Source organism: Nilaparvata lugens, chromosome 7 (genome assembly GCF_014356525.2).
Source record: "Nilaparvata lugens isolate BPH chromosome 7, ASM1435652v1, whole genome shotgun sequence".
In the NCBI taxonomy this organism is placed as follows: domain Eukaryota; kingdom Metazoa; phylum Arthropoda; class Insecta; order Hemiptera; family Delphacidae; genus Nilaparvata; species Nilaparvata lugens.
Genome location: NC_052510.1, coordinates 36527098 through 36547631, shown reverse-complemented (window position 1 = coordinate 36547631; position 20534 = coordinate 36527098). Strand labels below are relative to the sequence as shown.

The 20534-nt window shown below is 33.8% G+C and overlaps 1 protein-coding gene across 5 annotated transcripts in view; it reads right to left on the bottom strand.

Moving 5' to 3' along the window:
- Window positions 1–20534, bottom strand: part of LOC111062944 (tyrosine-protein phosphatase non-receptor type 21) — a 127665-nt gene that overhangs the window by 4360 nt on the left and 102771 nt on the right. For all 5 annotated transcript variants that reach the window (XM_039432645.1, XM_039432644.1, XM_039432646.1 and 2 more), the window contains 3 exons: window positions 13060–13236; window positions 11717–11876; window positions 7155–7318 (listed from right to left, as the gene is read on the bottom strand). In XM_039432645.1, the coding sequence (XP_039288579.1) occupies window positions 7155–7318; window positions 11717–11876; window positions 13060–13236 (501 nt within the window). The remainder of the gene's footprint in view (window positions 1–7154; window positions 7319–11716; window positions 11877–13059; window positions 13237–20534) is intronic.

Below are 20534 nucleotides of genomic sequence, written 5' to 3'. Positions count from 1 at the left end.
AGAAATTTGAATTAAGAGCAACGATGTGACAAAATCATTGTGATAAAATAATTCGAAAAAGGGTACTGAGATTTTTATTTTTATTTCTATTTATATTACAAGTAGCCCTATACAGAAAAGAGACAATACCTAGCCAATTATTATGGCTTCCCATGTATTCATATTCATTTATTCATTTATTTATTTCATCGGCAATCACAAATCATAATTCTAATGTATAATATGATTGGGAGAAGACAACAGGCATAGCCCAAAACTGTCTTCTCCCAAATTTTCACACATAAAAGTTTCAAAAAAGAATGAGGTTGAGATTCACTTTTCACTTCAAAAAGTCCAATTTTCACTTCAAAACCAATGTAATAGGCAGGTAGAGGGTATAAAAGTAAGGAATGAAGGGTGAAGAGGAGCGGAAAAGGAAAGAATTGGAGAAGAAGGTAGGAAAAAAGAGAGAAAACAATAAGAACAAAAATAGAAAGCAAGTCCACTTTTAACAGTATACTTGTATCAAAAAGAAATGGCCTTGCTAATAAGTCAAAAATCAGATTTGAAATTATTACTGATTACTGATAACCAAAATCAAGTTAATTATGATTGTAGGTTTCAAATGTTGAAAGAAATGATGATTTGAATTCATGGAATAATAAGTGTAATGAGTTATTACGTGAATAATAGGTTAGTAATAGTAAGGTTAATACTAAACTAATGATACTGAACTTATATCGATAAAAGTTTCAACTAATTATCACCTAAAGTCTATTAATCGAAAGGAGGGACAACAATAACATTAAGTTGGCGCTTGTGTGCGTAGAAAAGTAACTCATATCAGCAATTAATTTCTGGACTAATAAATATCAGTTCACAATGATTTCATTCACACTGAATGACGTACTGCAATCATTCAGTTAAGTATTCATTTCTTACTGAGTACTGTTGTATCGATCTTGCTGCTCCAAGATCCACAGTCGAACGCGCATGTTAGTTTACATCGTCTTTTGAAGAAATTTTAATACTTTTTCAACAAATTTGAACGTGTTCTCGTTTAGATTCAAGCTTTTTCACTTCAAATTCTTTATTGAACTTCACTTTATTGAACAATAGGATGCTCAAGTCTGACGTCTCTTGGCGACCAGCATTTCAAGTCGCCTTGAAACTCAGTCTCGAATGAATGGATCTGGAGACCACGAACGGCTGAAAATCCAAACAGGGATCTTGTTTTGACTCACTCTTATTTTTGTTAAAATCAAGTTTGGTAACTCCAACACAATTTTCATTACAGGGGTACCACACATTATTGTTTCTTGTACAATACAGTATGTATTGTTTCGTTGACTTTGAAACATTGGTCAAAGTTCTTGTTGTGCTCAGAGCCATGGGTAGGGATGAGTAGGGAAGTATTATCTTTAAAGGAAGCCCTGTGATTGTTGAATACTTCCCTAACCATGCCTACCCACCCATGGCTCTGAGCACAACAAGAACGTTGACCAATGCTTCAAAGTCAAAGTCCTTGCCACTCTCCCTCCCACAGCCCCCTCCATAGATGCCAAGACGAAAGAATTGGCTTTTATTTGGGTGCTTGGAGCTGCTTCCAGTCCTGGTCTCAACAGACAGCAATAGTACCATAGCTACCAACTGTTTAATTAAATTGAAATAAATTTCATCATATCATTATAAATTTCACAGCTATCAGATATATATATTGAATGTTCAATAAAAATGAAAAATAAATTTCATTCAAGTTTAATTCTACAATTCCTTTCTCCAATTTTAGTCTAATTCTGATTTCTAATTTTAAATCTACTCTTTTCTATCAATTCATAAGCTACACCTTTCCTTATTCTGTGGTCGACCGTTGGATTCAAAACTGCAGTCTGCTCGGTTGAGGAAGGAGACTCAGTCTCCGAAAATTTCCCCCATTTCTAATGTAAGTTTAAATGTAAGTTTTTAAGTGTTTTCAATCTATTTATTTCTTGTGTCTCCTGTTTTATTTTTATATTACACACACACACACACATATACAGGGTGATTCATAATTACGGTAAAATAATTTAATACGTGATAGTAGAGGTAAAAATAAGAAAAAAAGTTCTTATAAACATATATCCATAAACGCTTCATTAGCGAGCTATACAGGGTGAAAGATTTTGCCCGGAATTCAGTTCCTCTGGTGAAATACACCGATGCTGAATTGTTTGGGGACTAGTTTTTGAAAAACTTATGCTGGATTCATATGGAAAAATATCTGAAAAATTGAATAAAACTAGTCTGGAAGCTGTAGTGTGAGTAGTTTTTGAGAAAAAAGTTGAAATATGCAAAAAATCTAAGTAGAAAAACACATACTTCTACGTTTGATTCCCAATAACTTTCTTTAATGACCAGTAAACAAATAATTTTTCGCAATAAAAATTGTGGAGAATTTAATTCTGAAAAGAATTATGTAAGCTGTGTAAACTAAATTTAAATAGAAGTTGAATAAAATTTATTCTTATGTAGTACATTTCACCACAAAAATTTGCTGTTTTATTAGGAGAGAACTAATAACTCATAAGTTGTAGCTGATTGCAAATAAAATATTCGGTTTTTATGAAAAGTTTTTTTTTCATATGAAAGTAGCATATCTAAATGACATTAAACTTATATCAAAAGACTAGTAGATTATGTCATTACGCCTGGAAGGAAGCTCGAACAGAAGTAGATGATCTCCTATCATTCCTGCCCAAATGTTTACTGAAAACTGATGTTGTGGGAGATTAGGATTGATGGCATGAGGATTCTCAGCTGCCCAAATATGTTGGTTGTGGACGTTAACGATAGCTGTTCTTGTAAAGTGTGCCTCGTCGGTAAATAAAACGGTTGTTAAAAAGTTTGGGTAAACAAGTTTTACTAAAAACCATCGGAAAATACCAGCACGGGGAATACAGTCTCGTGGCAATAGAGTATTAACTTTCTGGAGGTGGTATGGATGTAATTGTTGCTCTTTTAGTATCCTCCAAATAATAGATTGATTGACATTAAACTGCACTGACAATTCTCTTGTGCTCTTTTCTGGATGTTCATAAATTTCATTAAGAACTTGTTCTTCTAACTCAACAGTCATAGTAGATCAGGGTCTGCCTGCATAAAAGTGCTCTTTGGATATCAAAGAATCTGTTTCAGACAGACGTTGATGAATAGTGGCAAAAAACCTTGAACTTGGACATACTAGGTTAGGAAAGTTCTCTTGATACAAACGTCTTGCTTCAGTACTATTACAGTAGTTTCCCATTCCATACATTAAATGCATGTCAGCTAATTCGGAGTATGAATAATGTCTAAAATTACCTGCCATTTTTTAAAAAGTTAACACTTAACACAAAAGCAAAGTGAAATGGTTACAAATAACTGGTTATTAGATTAAACAAAAAACACAGCGCGGTTACAGTAGGCCTAGCTTGCAATTTGTTTTTTTGTTCAACAGTGAGCTAAAATATTTCTGAAAATAATTTTCAGCTGATAATTTGTTTTAAATATTTTCTTATTTAAAACAAAATAAATCAGCTGTTTTGGAACAGCTGTTATTAAAATTCATGTTTTATTTGCAATCAGCTATAACCTATGAGTTATTAGTTCTCTCCTCATAAAACAGCAAATTTTTGTGGTGTAATGTACTACATAAGAATACATTTTATTCAACTTTTATTCAAGTTTAGTTTACACAGTTTACGTAATTCTTTTCAAAATTAAATTCTCTACAATTATTATTGCGAAAAAATTATTTGTTCACTGGTCATTAAAGAAAGCTATTGGGAATCAAACGTAGAAGTATGTGTTTTTCTACTTAGATTTTTTGCACATTTCAACTTTTTTCTCAAAAACTACTCACACTACAGCTTCCAGACTAGTTTTATTCAATTTTTCAGATATTTTTCCATATGAATCCAGCATAAGTTTTTCAAAAACTAGTCCCCAAACAATTCAGCATCGGTGTATTTCACCAGAGGAACTGAATTCCGGGCGAAATCTTTCACCCTGTATAGCTCGCTAATGAAGCGTTTATGGATATATGTTTATAAGAACTTTTTTTCTTATTTTTACCTCTACTATCACGTATTAAATTATTTTACCATAATTATGAACCACCCTGTGTATATATATACAGAGTGTCCCAGATAAGGTGTAAACCCCGACTACCATATATTCTACATGCAATTTGCAACAAAAAATTATCAGTAAAATTTTCTCCTATCGACCTTCGTTTTCGAGATATATAGATTTTTCGATATTTTTCAAGTAGGCGTACTTCCAGTCATTAAATCGTCAATATCTCAAGAACCATTGGTCTTAAGTGAATTTTAAGGACATCGTAGAAAAGAGGACAGAATTTCACATTGATTTGAGGTATAAAACATGCCAAAGTCGATTATTGAGTAGTATTTTTTAGCGGTCAAAGTTGAAAAAGAGTGATTTTTGAAGTTTTTTTGAAAACTTCAGACACATTTTTCTCGATTTTTTTTCAAGGGTACGAAATAATTTTTATAGCGCAAAAACTTCCTTTTTTGATTATCTTTCGAATGAGACCAAATACAGGTGTCTAGCTCAAATCCTCGAATCAGAATTTCAGTTTAAATTCGATTGAAGTTTTCAAAAAAACTTCAAAAATCACTCTTTTTCAACTTTGACCGCTAAAAAATACTACTCAATAATCGACTTTGGCATGTTTTATACCTCAAATCAATGTGAAATTTTGTCCTCTTTTCTACGATGTCCTTAAAATTCACTTAAGACCAATGGTTCTTGAGATATTGACGATTTAATGACTGGAAGTACGCCTACTTGAAAAATATCGAAAAATCTATATATCTCGAAAACGAAGGTCGATAGGAGAAAATTTTACTGAAAATTTTTTGTTGCAAATTGCATGTAGAATCTATGGTAGTCGGGGTTTACACCTTATCTGGGACACCCTGTATGTATATATATATATATATATATATATACAAAAAGGTGTAGATTATGAATTGATAGAAAAGAGGAGATTTAAAATTAGAAATCCGAAATGAAGTAGAATAAAATTAGAAAATGGAATTATAGAATTGAATTGGAATTAAATTTATTTTTATTTTTATTGAAAATTTATTATATATTTGATAGCTGTGAAATTTCTTATATATGATGAAATTTATTCAAATTTAATTGGACAGTTGGTGTAGAGTTGATAGTTATGGTACTATTGCTGTCTGTTAAGACCAGGACTGGTATTGATAGAAACACAACCCTTCCAACTGATCAACAACTCCTCCTTGTTACCATTGATGTGGCCTCCCTCTACACATCCATCCCCCATTCTGAAGGCTTAAAATCCCTTGAGCATTTCCTCTCCTCACGTCCCACACCCTCCAACCCTTCAACCACCTTGCAAAATTGGTGCTCACAAGCAATGCCTTCAGGTTTGAAGATAAATATTATCTTCAGACTCAGGGTACAGCCATGGGCACAAGGATGGCACCATCCTATGCAAACCTGTTCATGGGCCTCCTTGAACAGGATTTCCTTTCTAAACAAACCCTATCCCCCCTGACATGGCTCCGTTTCATTGACGACATATTCCTCATATGGCCTCATGGACATGATACCCTCTCCCACTTCCTCAATCAACTCAACTCCAACTACTCTGTCTCCTTCACCTGGAATATCTCTGAATCCTCCATCAACTTCCTAGATGTCAACATAATCCTTTCCAACTCCAATGCCTTATCCACCAATACTTTCACCAAATCCACCCACACTCAACAGTTCCTACACTTTGAGAGTTGCCATACCTACCACATCAAAAGATCCCTCCCACGTTCCCTCTCAATCCGAGGCCAAAAAATTTGCAGTGATCCCCACCACCTTGACCAGTACCTCAAAAAACTCCACCAATCCCTCCTGAAATGTAACTATCCTGAAAAGTTGTTACAGAAACAAATCTCCTCCAAAACAAACACTAATCCAACCACAAAAAAATCCCAAATCCCACAAGCTCCAAAGCTCTGTACTACCTACTTCCCTGGAATCGAAAACCTCAAGCCTGTCCTTAAAGATCTGTTCCATGTCGTCTCCTCCAATCCCTCTACCAAACACCTTTTCCAGCAACCACCCACCCTCATTTACAAGCAGCCTCCCAACCTCAAAAGAATTTTTAATAAAAACCAATCACTCATCTCTGATGAAATCCCAACCACAGCAGAGACCACAGATTACGCGGTGCAGACGGATGGAGAGAAAAAGGGTACAGATTCAGGGGACATTATGGGGTATTTAGGGGGCGGTTACAAACAGGATATTTAAAATTTGAGTGGGTTATGAATAAGGAAAGGTGTAGCTTACGAATTGATAGAAAAGAGGAGATTTAAAATTAGAAATCAAAAAAGAATTAGACTAAAATTGGAAAAAGGAATTGTAGAATTGAGCTTGAATGAAATTTGTTTTTCATTTTTATTGAACATTTAATATATATTTGATAGCTGTGAAATTTATTATGATATGATGAAATTTATTACAATTTAATTAGACAGTTGGTGTAGAGTTGATAGCTATGGTACTATTGCTGTATGTTAAGACCAGGACTGGAAGCAGCTCCAAGCACCCAAATAAAAGCCAATTCTTTCGTCACTCACCTTTGATGAAACCCCAACTCCACCTGGTACCCTACCTTGCAAACGCCCCCGCTTTAAAACCTGTCCTATCACTGATCCTTCCATTTTACTTTTAGACTATTTAGAATGTATAAATCAAAATTCGGAAAAGAAATAGTTTTGGGCTTTGCCTGATGATCATTACCCAATCATTTTAAAGAATTGTGTTCTGTGTATCAATAAATAAATAAATAAATATAAACCATGTTTTTGTACTCCTGAGCGGAGCTCGGTGCCCTGATATTAGTGAATTAAGGTGTAATAAAAGTGATATTGTCGGTTCCACATGATTTATTTGAGCCAAACTAAAGTTTCAATGCATCTTTTTCATCTTTTTTGGCGAGTCTAACAAAAAAGACCGCTGATGATGATACCTTAAGTGCTTTGAAACTTTAGTTTGGCCCAAATAAATCATGTGGAACCGACAATTTCGCTTTCATTTTACCTTAATATGGAGAAATTCGACTACATCACTATTGACAGTGTAAATGAGTGAATTACCTGATTATGATCGAGCGTGTAGAGCAGAAGATCACTGAGCAGCAAGACAGCCGACAGACCAACTGCCGAGCTGCAGTGGATCAGGATGGGAGGATTGCGGTTGTGGCCGGCTGGGATCTCACTCACTGTGTGCTGGCGCACTGAACCCATTTCCTCTATGAAACCTGCAATATAGCCAAAGTGCATTTATATATTGTATAAATACCTTATAAGATTACTGTACTTGATACTTCAAAAATTAAAATTACTCGATGGAGTAAGGTAGCTTCTCAAGCTTTCAAAGTTTACATTATGATCAAACATACAGTTTGAAATGAAGAACCCACTACAAAATAATCTATTCATGGGTTTAAAATAATTTTAAGCAGTTATTACACATATTGATTCATGGTTTTATTAAATAATTTAAAATAGTTATCACACATATTCAACACCTATCAATTAAAATGATGTAAGAATTTTAATATTGATGATGTAAGAATTTTCAATCAGACAATGATGTTCGATTATCAAGTTTATTATGAAGAATGAATAATACTGTGAAACAGTATAAACAGTATTGGAAATCTCTTCTTTTCTATATCTATAAAAGGCTTGAGAATTTTCCCAATTGATTCCGAGTTGAAAGATGTATCAACGGGTTTATTTCGAGATAATTCGGTAGGCTTATCCTGATTCCGTGACGGAGATTCAACATTATTTCGATCCCGGGTTTTCCTCTTTGGCATTTTGATTACCGGTACTTATTTTATTCAATAAAATTGTAATAAATAGAGACCATTGAAGAGCTAGAATAATGGCTTTTATTGACTAAAATAAACTGAGATAAAATAACAAACTTTCTGATGATTTAAAATAATTCAAACAACTGATTTATGACATATGATTATCATATCACAAGGCATACAAGGCAGCCATCTCAAGCCAAATGCCTTAAAACAACTGTTTATATCTCGGCTGCCAGCCATTTGTCGGATTTCTTTGGAAACTATACCATTGGATTCAGTAGGCTTTTCACAACACAGTGTTGATAACAAGACCACTCTATAGTCTCCCTACTCAATGCAGTTATGTTTTTGTTGAATGCTCCCAACTGTCAACTGTGTTTACTAGTGGAATGGCTGCCACTTGGCTAGTGATGATTATAGTGATTTTTCAAGTAATAGTTTGGACAATACTGACGGTTAGGTGCTAATTATGCTATGTGGTTATAACTTTTTGGGATATAAATATTTTATTATGCAATTTCACAGGCTATAATTTTACATATCATAAATGTAGTTTAATCTAAGGAGTATTTCTGTAATTTATTCAAGTGATAGTTTGGAGAATACTTAAGTATTGTGAATGCTCTATACCATAGCCTACTATAGATAGAAGGCCGGAAAATGTTCAATATGGCAACGTGTGATTCAGGCCGACCATGCTTTATTTGATATGCATAGATTCATTACACCATTAGAAAAATTGTATTTTGTAGAGTTATTTGTATTATTGTATATTGTGAAATCATTTGCATTTGTTAGTAGGGATAGTAAGTATTTGATTTATGTCAATAATGTGATTATAAACCCACAGAAATATGTAAAGATAGATTAAACTATTGCTATTGGATATCAATTCTTCTGTGATTTTTTGTATACTAATATGCCTAGATATAATTGAGTTAATGAACAAAGTTGAATGAATTATCATTATTCCAGCAATTTATTCATTCAATAACCTATTAATTCATTATTAATATGAATTATCACTTCTCTTTATAAGGCTACTTTGAAAATATTAAAACATGATATAAATCTTCAATACCATACTCTGTATTTTTTTCTTCCAAAACACGACTGGTTCCAACTCATCTAAAGCCATTTTTACTTTCCTTGCCCTACTACCATATGTAAGGAAAGTATTGCTTTCCAAAAAAAATTAAGGTACCCCAATTTCAAGTTTTCTATACGTTTCAAGGTCCCCTGAGTCCAAAAACATGATTTTTGGTTGTTGGTCTGTGTGTGTGTGTGTGTGTGTGTGTGTGTGTGTGTGTGTGTGTGTGTGTGTGTGTGTGTGTGTGTGTGTGTATGTGTGTGTGTGTGTATGTGTGTATGTCTGTGAACACGATAACTCCATTTCTAATTAACCGATTCACTTGAAATTTTAAACTTAAGGTCCTTATACCATGAGGACCTGACAAAAAGAAATTCAATAAAATTCAATTCAAGATGGCGGAAAAAATGGCGGATAATTACTAAAAAACCATGTTTTTCACGATTTTCTCTAAAACGGCTCTAACGATTTTCTTCAAATTTATACCATGGATAGCTATTTTTATGCTCTATCAACTGACATAAGTCTTATTTCTGGGAAAATTGCAGGAGCTACGTAATATTCTTGAGAAAAATGGCGGCTAATCACTAAAAAACCATGTTTTTCACGGTTTTCTCGAAAACGGCTCTAATAATTATCTTCAAATTCATACCGTGGATAGCTATTTATGAGCCCTATCAACTGACATGAGTCTCATTTCTGGGAAAATTGCAGGAGCTCCGTAATGTTCTTGAGAAAAATCGCGGATAATTTCTAAAAAACCATGTTTTCACGGTTTTCTCGAAAACGGCTCTAATGATTTTCTCCAAATTCATACCATGGATAGCTATTCATAAGCCCTATCAACTGACTTGAGTCTCATTGCTGGGAAAATTGCAGGAGCTCCGTAATATTCTTGAGAAAAATGGCGGATAGTTAATAAAAAACCATGTTTTTCACGATTTTCTCAAAAATGACTTTACCGATTCATTTCAAATTCATACACTCCATACTTATTTATCAGCTCTAATATCAACTAGCATGAGTCATTTTCCTGGGAAACTAATGGGGTCCACCCCATCATTGAGAAATGGACTTTGTGAACTCCCTCTCGAGCATGAGGTAGGTAGGTAGGTAGAGCAGTTTATAAAAAGAACACATAGTCGAGATAATTATTTCATCTGTAGAACAGCTGTTTTGACGACTTTTAAAAATCATTGAATTTCACAATTCTATTCACACAAAAAAAAGTACTCTGAAAACAATTATTTATACACACATATACAGTAGTCTGATCGTATTTTCAAATATGTTGCCGCCAATCGTCATTATGTTATTCCCCTAAATTATGCTCGTTTAAGAATGAGGCTTACAGTAGTTCAATGAGCAAGGAAAGTTGTGTGAGTGTACCACACCAGATTTTTTCTAAATAAAAAAAGATGAGTTGAAATAAGTCTTGTTTAAAAGAAAAAAGAATAATAAAGGGTAGGGTACTTAATGATGTGTTTTAATATAAATTGATGGATATTATTACAAACAAAGACTAAATGGTAGTAGAATATATTCCCTTTGACAGAATTATTGAACTATCGATTATCATTACGGTGTATAGTTAGTTATAGATGCACAAGAAGCGAATGCATTAAATTCAGAAGTTTCTTAAAAAGAAGACAATATTCGACTTTCATATTTTTATTTTACATTCAGAAGGTACTTTTCAATACTTTCATCTATTAATGAAATAAATTTGATCTTTAAAATTGCTTGTAGGAAATACAGACACAGAAAGTAAATACAGTGAAATATATTGCCAAGTTAGGCATTATACTTGAAACTCCTAAAACTCCTAGAGCTAAAGTTAAAATTAGTCTATCAGTTAATATTATATATTTTTTTACTATCATTGAATTGAATTTCTCAGTATTGGTATTTGATAAAGCTGGTAGTTAATCGGGAGTCCACCCAAGTGAATCTACTTTTTCGGCCTGTAGCTGAGCTTGACTGCGACGTTGCCAAGTTGTGCGCTCCAGCCTTTATCTAAAGTAAGCCATGTCTATACCCAAACGATGATGATTATGTGAATTTTCAGATACCCGTATTTCATATTTTTGGATATAAGTCCTTTATTATGCAATTTTACAGACTATGAATTTACATATTATAAATGTAGATGGCCCTGAGGAATATTTTAGGTATTCTAAAATCTGTGTAGTGTTCAGTGCAAAACACTTATGAGTGATTGAAAATTGAAAAAAAAATTCAAATGGATTTCAAATTTCGGATATTGGATCATATGATATAAAATTATTTTTTTTGGTGATTTTTATTTCTACATATAATCATTCTTTGGGATTTTGTGAGAAAAATGATGCATGATACATTATCATATGTGCTTTGGATGTATTCCTACAATTATTCAAATAAACCTCTGCAAACATGCCGAATTCGGTTTGCCATTTCAGACAAAATCAACCGCCAGTATTAGGGCTATTAGAAGCATAAGCAAAGCTCAAGTCACAGCTAGACTAATAAGGCCACAACTGAAGAGGAAAATAGCTTTATTCAACCAAAAAATGGTTCTAAAGTTTTGCATCAGTCTTCCTGGTTGATAATTTATTGTGATTCAGAACAAAGTAGAATCTGATGAATTTGAGAGATTTGCTTTTTGATATCTACTTTCTTAGAACTTACATTTAATTTCTCAAAACGGTTTCAAATTGAATGTCAATTTGGTATTCAATGTTGCAGGGAATGAATGAACTGACCTAGGAAATGAGGAACAGTCTTGGGACAGCCCTGGTCTCCCCATTCGGAGTACTGCAGATGCCACACGCCACGACTGCGTCGAGTGGGTGCGTGGTACAGCCGCAGTTTGGTGGTAACACAATGTCCCGTCTCTTGCGAAAACTGGCCCCAAACTTCAAACTGAAAGTAGGATTGATTGTGAGTTTAGCATAGCACACTTAGGTTAATCATTTATACGAAATTTAAGGCTGTTCACGAGGTCACTGAAGTGTCAATTCTCATGTATGCAACATCATACAGTAAAGAGAAATATTTGAGTTGTTCAATGTTAAAATTTAATGAATAAGCTTCCATGTTCTTGAAAACCTTTAAACAGCATTTCTTTATTTTCTACGATTGTGTTCTAAATTGAAAACTTTCCCAGTTTAAGAAAACTTCATGATTCATAGTGTTTACAAGTTTGTGTTTCTTGAATGGTTCAAAATTTTCTTAAAGAAATCAATATATTCGTTACAAGTGGTAATTGAGTGAAATATTTCTAATCAATTTATCAATTCAAGCCATCTAAATTCAAAATGTATAGTTTTCATGTTTATTTTGGACTAAAATTTTATAAAAATTGTACACGTGAAATTCTAGCCTTATCTTGGACTTTGTCACCTATAAATTAGGAAGAAAAATAGCACAAGGACTACCTTATTATTTATCTACCACTGTTATTACATTAGTGTTATTTGCACTGTAAATGAATAAATAAATAAATAAAATAAATAGAGAAAGTGGTATTGTAAAAAGTTACAATCAAGACCTTAAGTTAAATCCGCAGCCTAACGGAGCGTCAGGGACTTTGAAGCACTGATGCTGGTACAGCCTTTACGTTTTCTGGAATGACCGCCGTATGAAGACGCCCAGTAGATTTACTACTTTTTACTGCCGCTGTAATCCTAAATACAGTGAGCTATCATTTTTACACTAACAGCGGTCAATCCAGCAAATATAAAGACTTTACCAGCAGTGCTTCAATCAAAGTCTTCGACTATACATCAGGTGGTGTATTAAGCTAAGGACTTGGTCACAGCTCTTGAAATAGTACTTCTATGAATAATAAAGTTTTCTTAGATTGGGCAATTTACAAATTCAGAAATGTGTTAAAATAAGAGTTGGAAATCATTTCGAACCATCCTTTTTGGGACATCAATACAATTTTTTGAAGAGTTGTTTCATGAAAGCGAATACAATTACAATTATAATTGAATGGACAGTTTGAAAAAACATAAAAAAACTCAACTAAATGATTTTTATTTAAAACATCAAAAATGAACTACGAGTAAAATTCAGCTAGAGTATAATTGTGTTTGATTACCTCGCCAATGTGCAAGCATCGATCGGTGGTGGTGGGCCAGTACTCGGTGTCATGCTGACCCAGACCCACGACCAGGTGGACGTCGGCCTCCCACACCATCTGCCAGAAGCTGCTCACTGTCTGCGGCAGCGGACTTTGCGCCGCTATGTAGAACCTCTGATGGCTGCCCACACTCGCCTACAAACCACAATTAAAACTATAACCTACAACTATTAAACAAGTTGTCATCATACAGTAGGACATGCTTGATACACATCATGTCATCATACATTGTTGTGTCGTCACAGCGAAAGGCTTCGAGCAAAATTTTTTTATGTTAAGTTTCTGTAATTTCGTTTTTTGGTTGTTTATTTTTCTATGCTGCTCTATTTGAAGTAACATTTTTTCTATAATAATTTGTAATTTTCCAGTGGTTTATATATTGTTATTGGTTATTTATTTCATGTTAGAGCCTCTCGCTGATGACAAAACATGCATGATGAACATGTGTATGTGCATGATAAACATGCATGTTCTACCGTTAGTGGCCAGCAGAAATATTCGACATTTTAAAATGTTTAATATAAATGTTCATTTATAGAGGTTTGTTAATGCCTGCTTAATGACCCATAAGCAGAAATCAGGCAGTGGAAGGAGGGGACAGCCTTGAGAGAAACCATTGAATAGAATCAAAAGTTATGTATTTTCCACAAATGCCTAAATCTAATTTTACTACAGTTGAAAATATTACAATGTTAGTTGTAAATTGATATTTTCAATCGTGGTCGAATTTGGCTTGTTAGTTGAAGTGCTATTCTTTAGAGGCCTGTCGACACGCGCTATTCGAGACGCGCAGCTATAAGCAGGGTTGTCGGCTATAAGCAGGAAGCTCGAGATGTAACGTCACAGCCGTCACGGTAAGAGCACATAACCTCTAAATTCATCTGATTCGATAATTCATTAGATGAATCGTGAAAGCAATATAATAGCCAAACCCTCTAATTCATCTGCCGTCATAACTTTCATCTATATAGTAAGAGAGAGTAGGGTTGTGTTTGTTCGCATCAAAACATGTCAACTTTGTGGATTGCATACCGAAAAAACGGGAATGATTCAGATCTCCAAATTTTGCACATAGATTCTAAAAATATCAATTTTGTGCACCTCGAAGCCCAAATTTCAATTTTCCTTCTAGATTTTTCAGAATTAATGTTCAAATTTGATTCATGGAACATCATATGGCATACCTACATTGTTATAGATGTGTTTGTATAAAAGAAGCTCATAGAGAAATTGATACACTGGTAACAATGTGTTGCAATATGTGTTTCGATACAGGAAGCTCATGTTTCGATACGGTACCGGAGTTTTGATACAAATGTTGGCAGCTTATAGCAATTGTGATAATATTACATTATTGTGAGTTGTTAAGTTTTGAATAACAACATTTTATTGATTCTCAATCTTTCAAATTTTTGAAAAGCTGTTTTTGTCATCTTTAGGTACGATATTAAACACTGAAAATCATCTACCATACAACACTGCCGCCGCGGGTACGAGCGATGAGTTAAATTATGTTATAAAATTATTTAAGAGTTTTGATTTCAAATGAAATCAATACAATAGCTAACATACAATATTGTTCCACTGGCAAATTCCTAAATCGGTGAAGTATTGACAACTTTTTCTTAACATAAGAGATGTATTTCAAGTATGATGAAGGTTAGGTACGGTACCGTATGTAGCCTACTGAAATCCGTGTATCAGAAACGAAAATTAATTTGTTGAACCCAATTGAAGAGCTATATTATTCAGATTTTTGGACTAACATCTATATAATAAGAGTCAGTAGGATTGTGTTTGTTTGTTTGTGTGTTCGTTTGTTCGCATCAAAGCATGTCAACTTGTGGTTTGCATACCGGAAAAACGGGAATGATTTAGATCTCCAAATTTTGCACATAGATTCTAAAAATATCAATCTCGTGCACCTGGAAGCCCAAATTTCAATTTTCCTTCTAGATTTTTCAGAATTAATGTTCAAATTTCATTAATGGTACATACAATTTCATAAAAAATCACCAAATCATATGGTCGAAATTAAAAAAGTAACATCTGTTTTTCTATTATTGCTTTCTACCTGATACCACTTAACCTCAATAATATTGTTTTGATAATTGATAAATATTTTCAGAATTAATATAATAATAGTATTAAATATCAAGAAAAATAAAAATCTCAGTATCCTTCTAGAAATATTTTATCACAACATGTTTCGGACATTTATGCCTTTTCCAAGTGATATGAAGTGAATAAATAAATACTGCTGAAAGATTCTTATTTTGATCATATGATTGTTAGTCTATTCATATGTTTTTATGAACTAGGACTGTAAATTTTGGGTTTAAATTCGCATTATTCTATCAAAAATGGGGTTATTGGTGTCTAATTGGATTAAGTTTATTATTTTATCTGTGTTTAATTTTGCTGCTTTATAAATATGAAATTCTTCTTTGACATTCAGTTTTTCGACTTTTATTACCATAATTTAGTATTTTCATATTGGAATTTATATCTGTAAAATTATGGCCTGAATCTATCAAGTGTTCAGCAAATGCCGACTTTTGTGTATAATTTTTAGATTTTAGTGCTTGGATATGTTCTCGAAACCTGATATGGAAATTTCTACCCGTTTGTTGAATTTGTTCAATCACTACATTTAAGTTCATAGATTCCAGATTTTTTAAACTTATTTTTCTGTACATTAAAATTTGATTTTTTTTATCAGTTCGAATGCATTATTTGTTGTCCTATAACCTGAAATGAATTTAATCTTTGTAAAGGTTTTTCTTACAGCTTTATTAAATATTGTGTTATATGGAACACAAATATATTCTTTATTTCCTACATTTCCTTGATTATTTTGAGTTCTATTCTGTATTAATTTTTCTTTTTGTTTGTAATTCATTCTATCAATAGTTTTGGTATTATATCCATTTGTTATAGCCATATATTTTATTATTTTCTTCTCTTTTCTGTGATTATCTTTTGACATGGGAATATTTATTAGCCTGTATATCATTGAATTGAAAGTTGAAATTTTTTGTTGCCAAGGATGATTTGAATCGCTAGGAATTATACAATCTGTATGTGTGGGTTTTCTATAAATGCTAAAATCATGTTTGTTATCTTTCATACTAATCATTAAATCAAGAAAATTTATTTCATGTTCTTGAGCTTCCATCGTAAATTTTATAGAAGGTGATATTGAATTTAAATATAATTCAAAATCTTCATGTGTTTTATCTTCATTATTATACATACATATTATATCATCAACATATCTGTGCCAATAACATATACATGTGGAAAATAACAATTTGGAATGTAATGGTCCCATTACAAGGTAGTTGATTTATTTAAAGTTCCCGCTGAAGCCATCTGGTTTTTCTCCCTTTTAACTCTTTGTGGGAAATTTTCTTTAAATTTGTTGCCAGTCTGCCTTGCCGACTGCTTTGATTGGTAGTTGAGGTTTGGCTCCAACTAAATAAACCTATCAAATCCTTTGTTTCTACTGTTTTTTGCCCATCATTTGATTGGTAAATAAATTCCCTTTTACTGCTTTAATCCAATAAAGTTTGGTTTAACAAAGTTGTAGAGGGCGCTGGCTGTCTACCTTCCAGGCAATCTAAGAAGCTCTGTTCCTTGTTTGGGAAAGAGAATAGCTGGCGTCTGTTTTGGCTTGGGTCTTTGAGTTCTAACCAATGTAGCTATTTTGTGTTGTTATAGAACAGTTTTTTCTTTCTTTTAGCATTTAAACTTTTGGCATTTTAACATGCCTAACTCATTTACCAAATTCTCTCGTTCACCTAGCTATTAATTTATGTCTCATTTGAGTAAATGCACTTCTTTGCAAACGTTTGACGCTTGAACAAGCCAAGCTAACCAAACGCTTCGGTTACTTGTTTATTAAATCCGCAAAAGGTATGTACTAGCATAAGTATTTAATTATTATTTGTAATAATTATACCAAAAATGGGAACATTGATTTCCATAGACTCAAAACAAGTAGTTATTAAGACAAATATATAAGGTTGCATATTCAATGTACGACAGGTTAGATTGTAAGTTTGCAGGTTAGATCGTGTAATTAAGTGATCCTATGGATTCTCTGGACGAGAATAACAAATTTTACTACTAGAATAGGAAGTCAGGATGCAGAAATATTACTTTGTTTTCTGTTAAACGTTATTTCATTTAAACATCAATAATTACTTCTGTTCAAAGTGGGGAGAGCTAATCTCCATAAATTTCAGATGACAATTATTCCAATAGTTATGTTAATAAAGAAATATTATAATTTTGATATTCCACTATTATTTGCCATAGTACTAGTTGATTATAATTCAAGAGTGGCCAATACATAGCATGTAGGCTCCATGCTTAAGATAGAAATAACCGAAATGATTGTTATACAGTAGGTTAGGTGCGCAAAGCATAGATTTGTTGCATAATTCGAAACTCTTTTTTGAACTCCTTAAAATTATTCCAATTGAAAATATTTGTTTTTGAATTCCTGTTGTTAGAGGAGTAGAAACTATTGTAGATTGTTTATTATTTTAAGCGGTCCACGACATGGGGATTCACGATCTCGGCGTACTGTCCGACACTCCACGAGCTGGGCAACATTCTGATTCTGACGTCATGGACGATCTGTTGGACCACGGCTGTACAATGGCATAACCATCTAATTTTGCCGAATGTTGTTGAACTACCAGAGTTTGTTACTCCCAATTGGAAAGTTCGCCGAATCGAGGTAATACATCTCCAATTTTTCTACCAAACTGGAACAATCGGCGAATAGTGGGGGGAAGTTATTCGTTTATCCTTGTCAGGTTGGGAATATAATAGTTTGTTCTCGATAATGAATTATTGTATTCCTTTCACTGTCCGTGTTGAGTCGGAAATGATCGAGCAGTGTATTTGAGGAACACTTGACCGCAACACTACTGGGGTGATGTTAGATGAACGAATTGGACTGCAACCTAATCAGAGATTCACTGATTTGTATTTGTGGAATCTTAGGTAATCCAAGTATCCCTTGAATAGTAATTTCTTTTATCTTTTTATTTTGAACATGCATTAATTCTTTTATTGGATATTGAGTAATACTTGGGTGGACTTGCTTATTTCTGTTTTGGATTATTTTCCTTGTATTCAAGATCAATGTTGATCTTTTGGGGATTTCAGTTACGTACTGGGTATCCTTGGATCCCCTAGATTCTTTCTTTTTGAGATTGTCATTTTCAGGTTTTGAAAATTATTAAGTAGTGGTCAACGACTGTTGAAAATCATGTATTGCCTTGTTCTTAATAATTTTTTTTTAATATATTGGTAATTTATCCACCAAATGAGCGTCAGTGAATTTTAGATTGATTAGACCCCTTTCCCTAGGTTAGAAGTGGTCGGGCTGGATTCTTTCAAGTGATGAATCAATAACACTGTTCACACAAACATTTCTTAAGTGTGACAGTAAGCTGCGCCGCACTCTGCTATTTTGGTAACTATACCAAATTTCCAAATTCTATATTTTTCAGACATATCTTTTCAATATCCATATTTCCAAATTTATTACTTAATATATTTGATTGATTCATTGCTTGCCAAGCATGACAGCTTGACCGCCAGTCTAACCTGAGGAATGTGGTTTGATTGTCGATCAATCACAGGTTAGGGTATTGTAGTCAGGTGTGGATAAATTTAAATTTCTGAGAGTGGAAATAATTTAATGCATCCATATTATCTTCATTTAGAGTATTGAGATAGACAATCATCATTGGTTATTTAGGATTGAAGATGCTTAGCATGGAAATGTTAATAATATTGACAGTACTGTTAGTTAATGTGCCTTACAAGATCTAAAAATTTAAGATAGAATCTTATACATGATAATTTTACTTTGTCTAATTTTGTACAATGTTGCATACCTTTTGTTGGATTCTGAGTTGAGTTTGAAGTATGAATTGAATTCAAGGTATGAAGTGACTTTGAATTTGAACTTTAAAGACTTGGTCTTAAAACACAACGATTTTGAAATTTTCTATTTGCCATTAATATTTTTATTTTCTTTTCAATTTTTTGTACTAGCTTGCTCTAGCTTGACAAGATGGAAACCAGCATCCCAAATATGTCCGGACAACCCTCAGATACCACCCGGAAAGTAAGGGATCAGACTGTTCAGGGAACAGAATCCACAGAGTCCCCATCAAGTATGTTTTGGGAAGTAAAACATGAGATAGAGGAGAAAATAGCTTCAGGTGGGGAAATGAGAGGTTTGTTAGCTCGAGCTATTAACCCTAATCATTTAGTAAAGTTTCAGATTCATTTTGAACTTAGAACCATGGGAATCCCCGGGGAGGAAATTGAACCTATGAGTGTAGATGATCTACGTAAGAAGTATAGAGAGGTGCGAAAAGAGCATGGGGAGGGGGAAAGACAGTTACATAGGTATAATCACTCTGACGACTCTGCCAAGTCTGAATTAAGTCAAATAGACAATATTATAGGATGGATAGAGGGCTGGTGTGCTAGTTTAAGTGGGGACATGGAGGCCGAGAATAGGAAGGAGGTTTTCCTCAAAAGTATGTCCAATGTGTCCCACTGCACAAATAGAATTATCCACTTGTTGACATTCGCCCGTTTTGAAAAGAAAGAGAGCTTGCTTTCAGATTTGGATCAACGTATAGAAAAAATACTAGGGATAGTTACATCATTGTCAAATTGGCAACCTGGACCTCCTAGCCGCGGAGCTTCACCAGTGCCGTATTCAACAGCCATGTCATCTCCAACGGTTCCTGAGGCTTCTACAACTACTACTACTTTAGTGCTGCCTCCAACACAAAATTTGCAGAAAGTAGGCAGACCTGAAGTTTATATTCCTGTTGAGCCAGTTGGTCGTGCTCCTCTCAGGACAAATAATCCAAGGTTGACCTTGAACATTCCGCCTGCAGGTGCACATCAATTCATGCCAGTGCAACCTAGTCAATTCAACTTTAATCCAGCAATTTCCACAGGTGTCCCTCGTTTAGACCCAAGTGCATCTTCACCTTTTGGAAGTTTGTACAACAAATTACAGAATCCAGTTGAGTCTTTATTGAAAGAGTTACCTGTCACTGATGGATTGACAGTTGAGACTTTATTGAAATTCTTGGGAGTGGCATTGAAAATTAGAAGCCAATTTGGTGTAAGTAATTTGCATTTATTTCAGCTGTTGCAACCTTTTGCGGTAGGGCCTTTAGGGGAACGTTTGAATTTTGCAATCAATTCAAACATCAGTTTTGACCAATTTCACAAAGGTATTCTACAATATTTCATTCCTCAACGCTTGTTATCGGCCATTGAGAGAGAACGTTTTTATCGTTTACAGAGCTCACAGGAACCACTTTGCAGTTACATTGTTTCGATCAGGGAAGCTGCAAGTTTGCTCAGAATCAACTTAT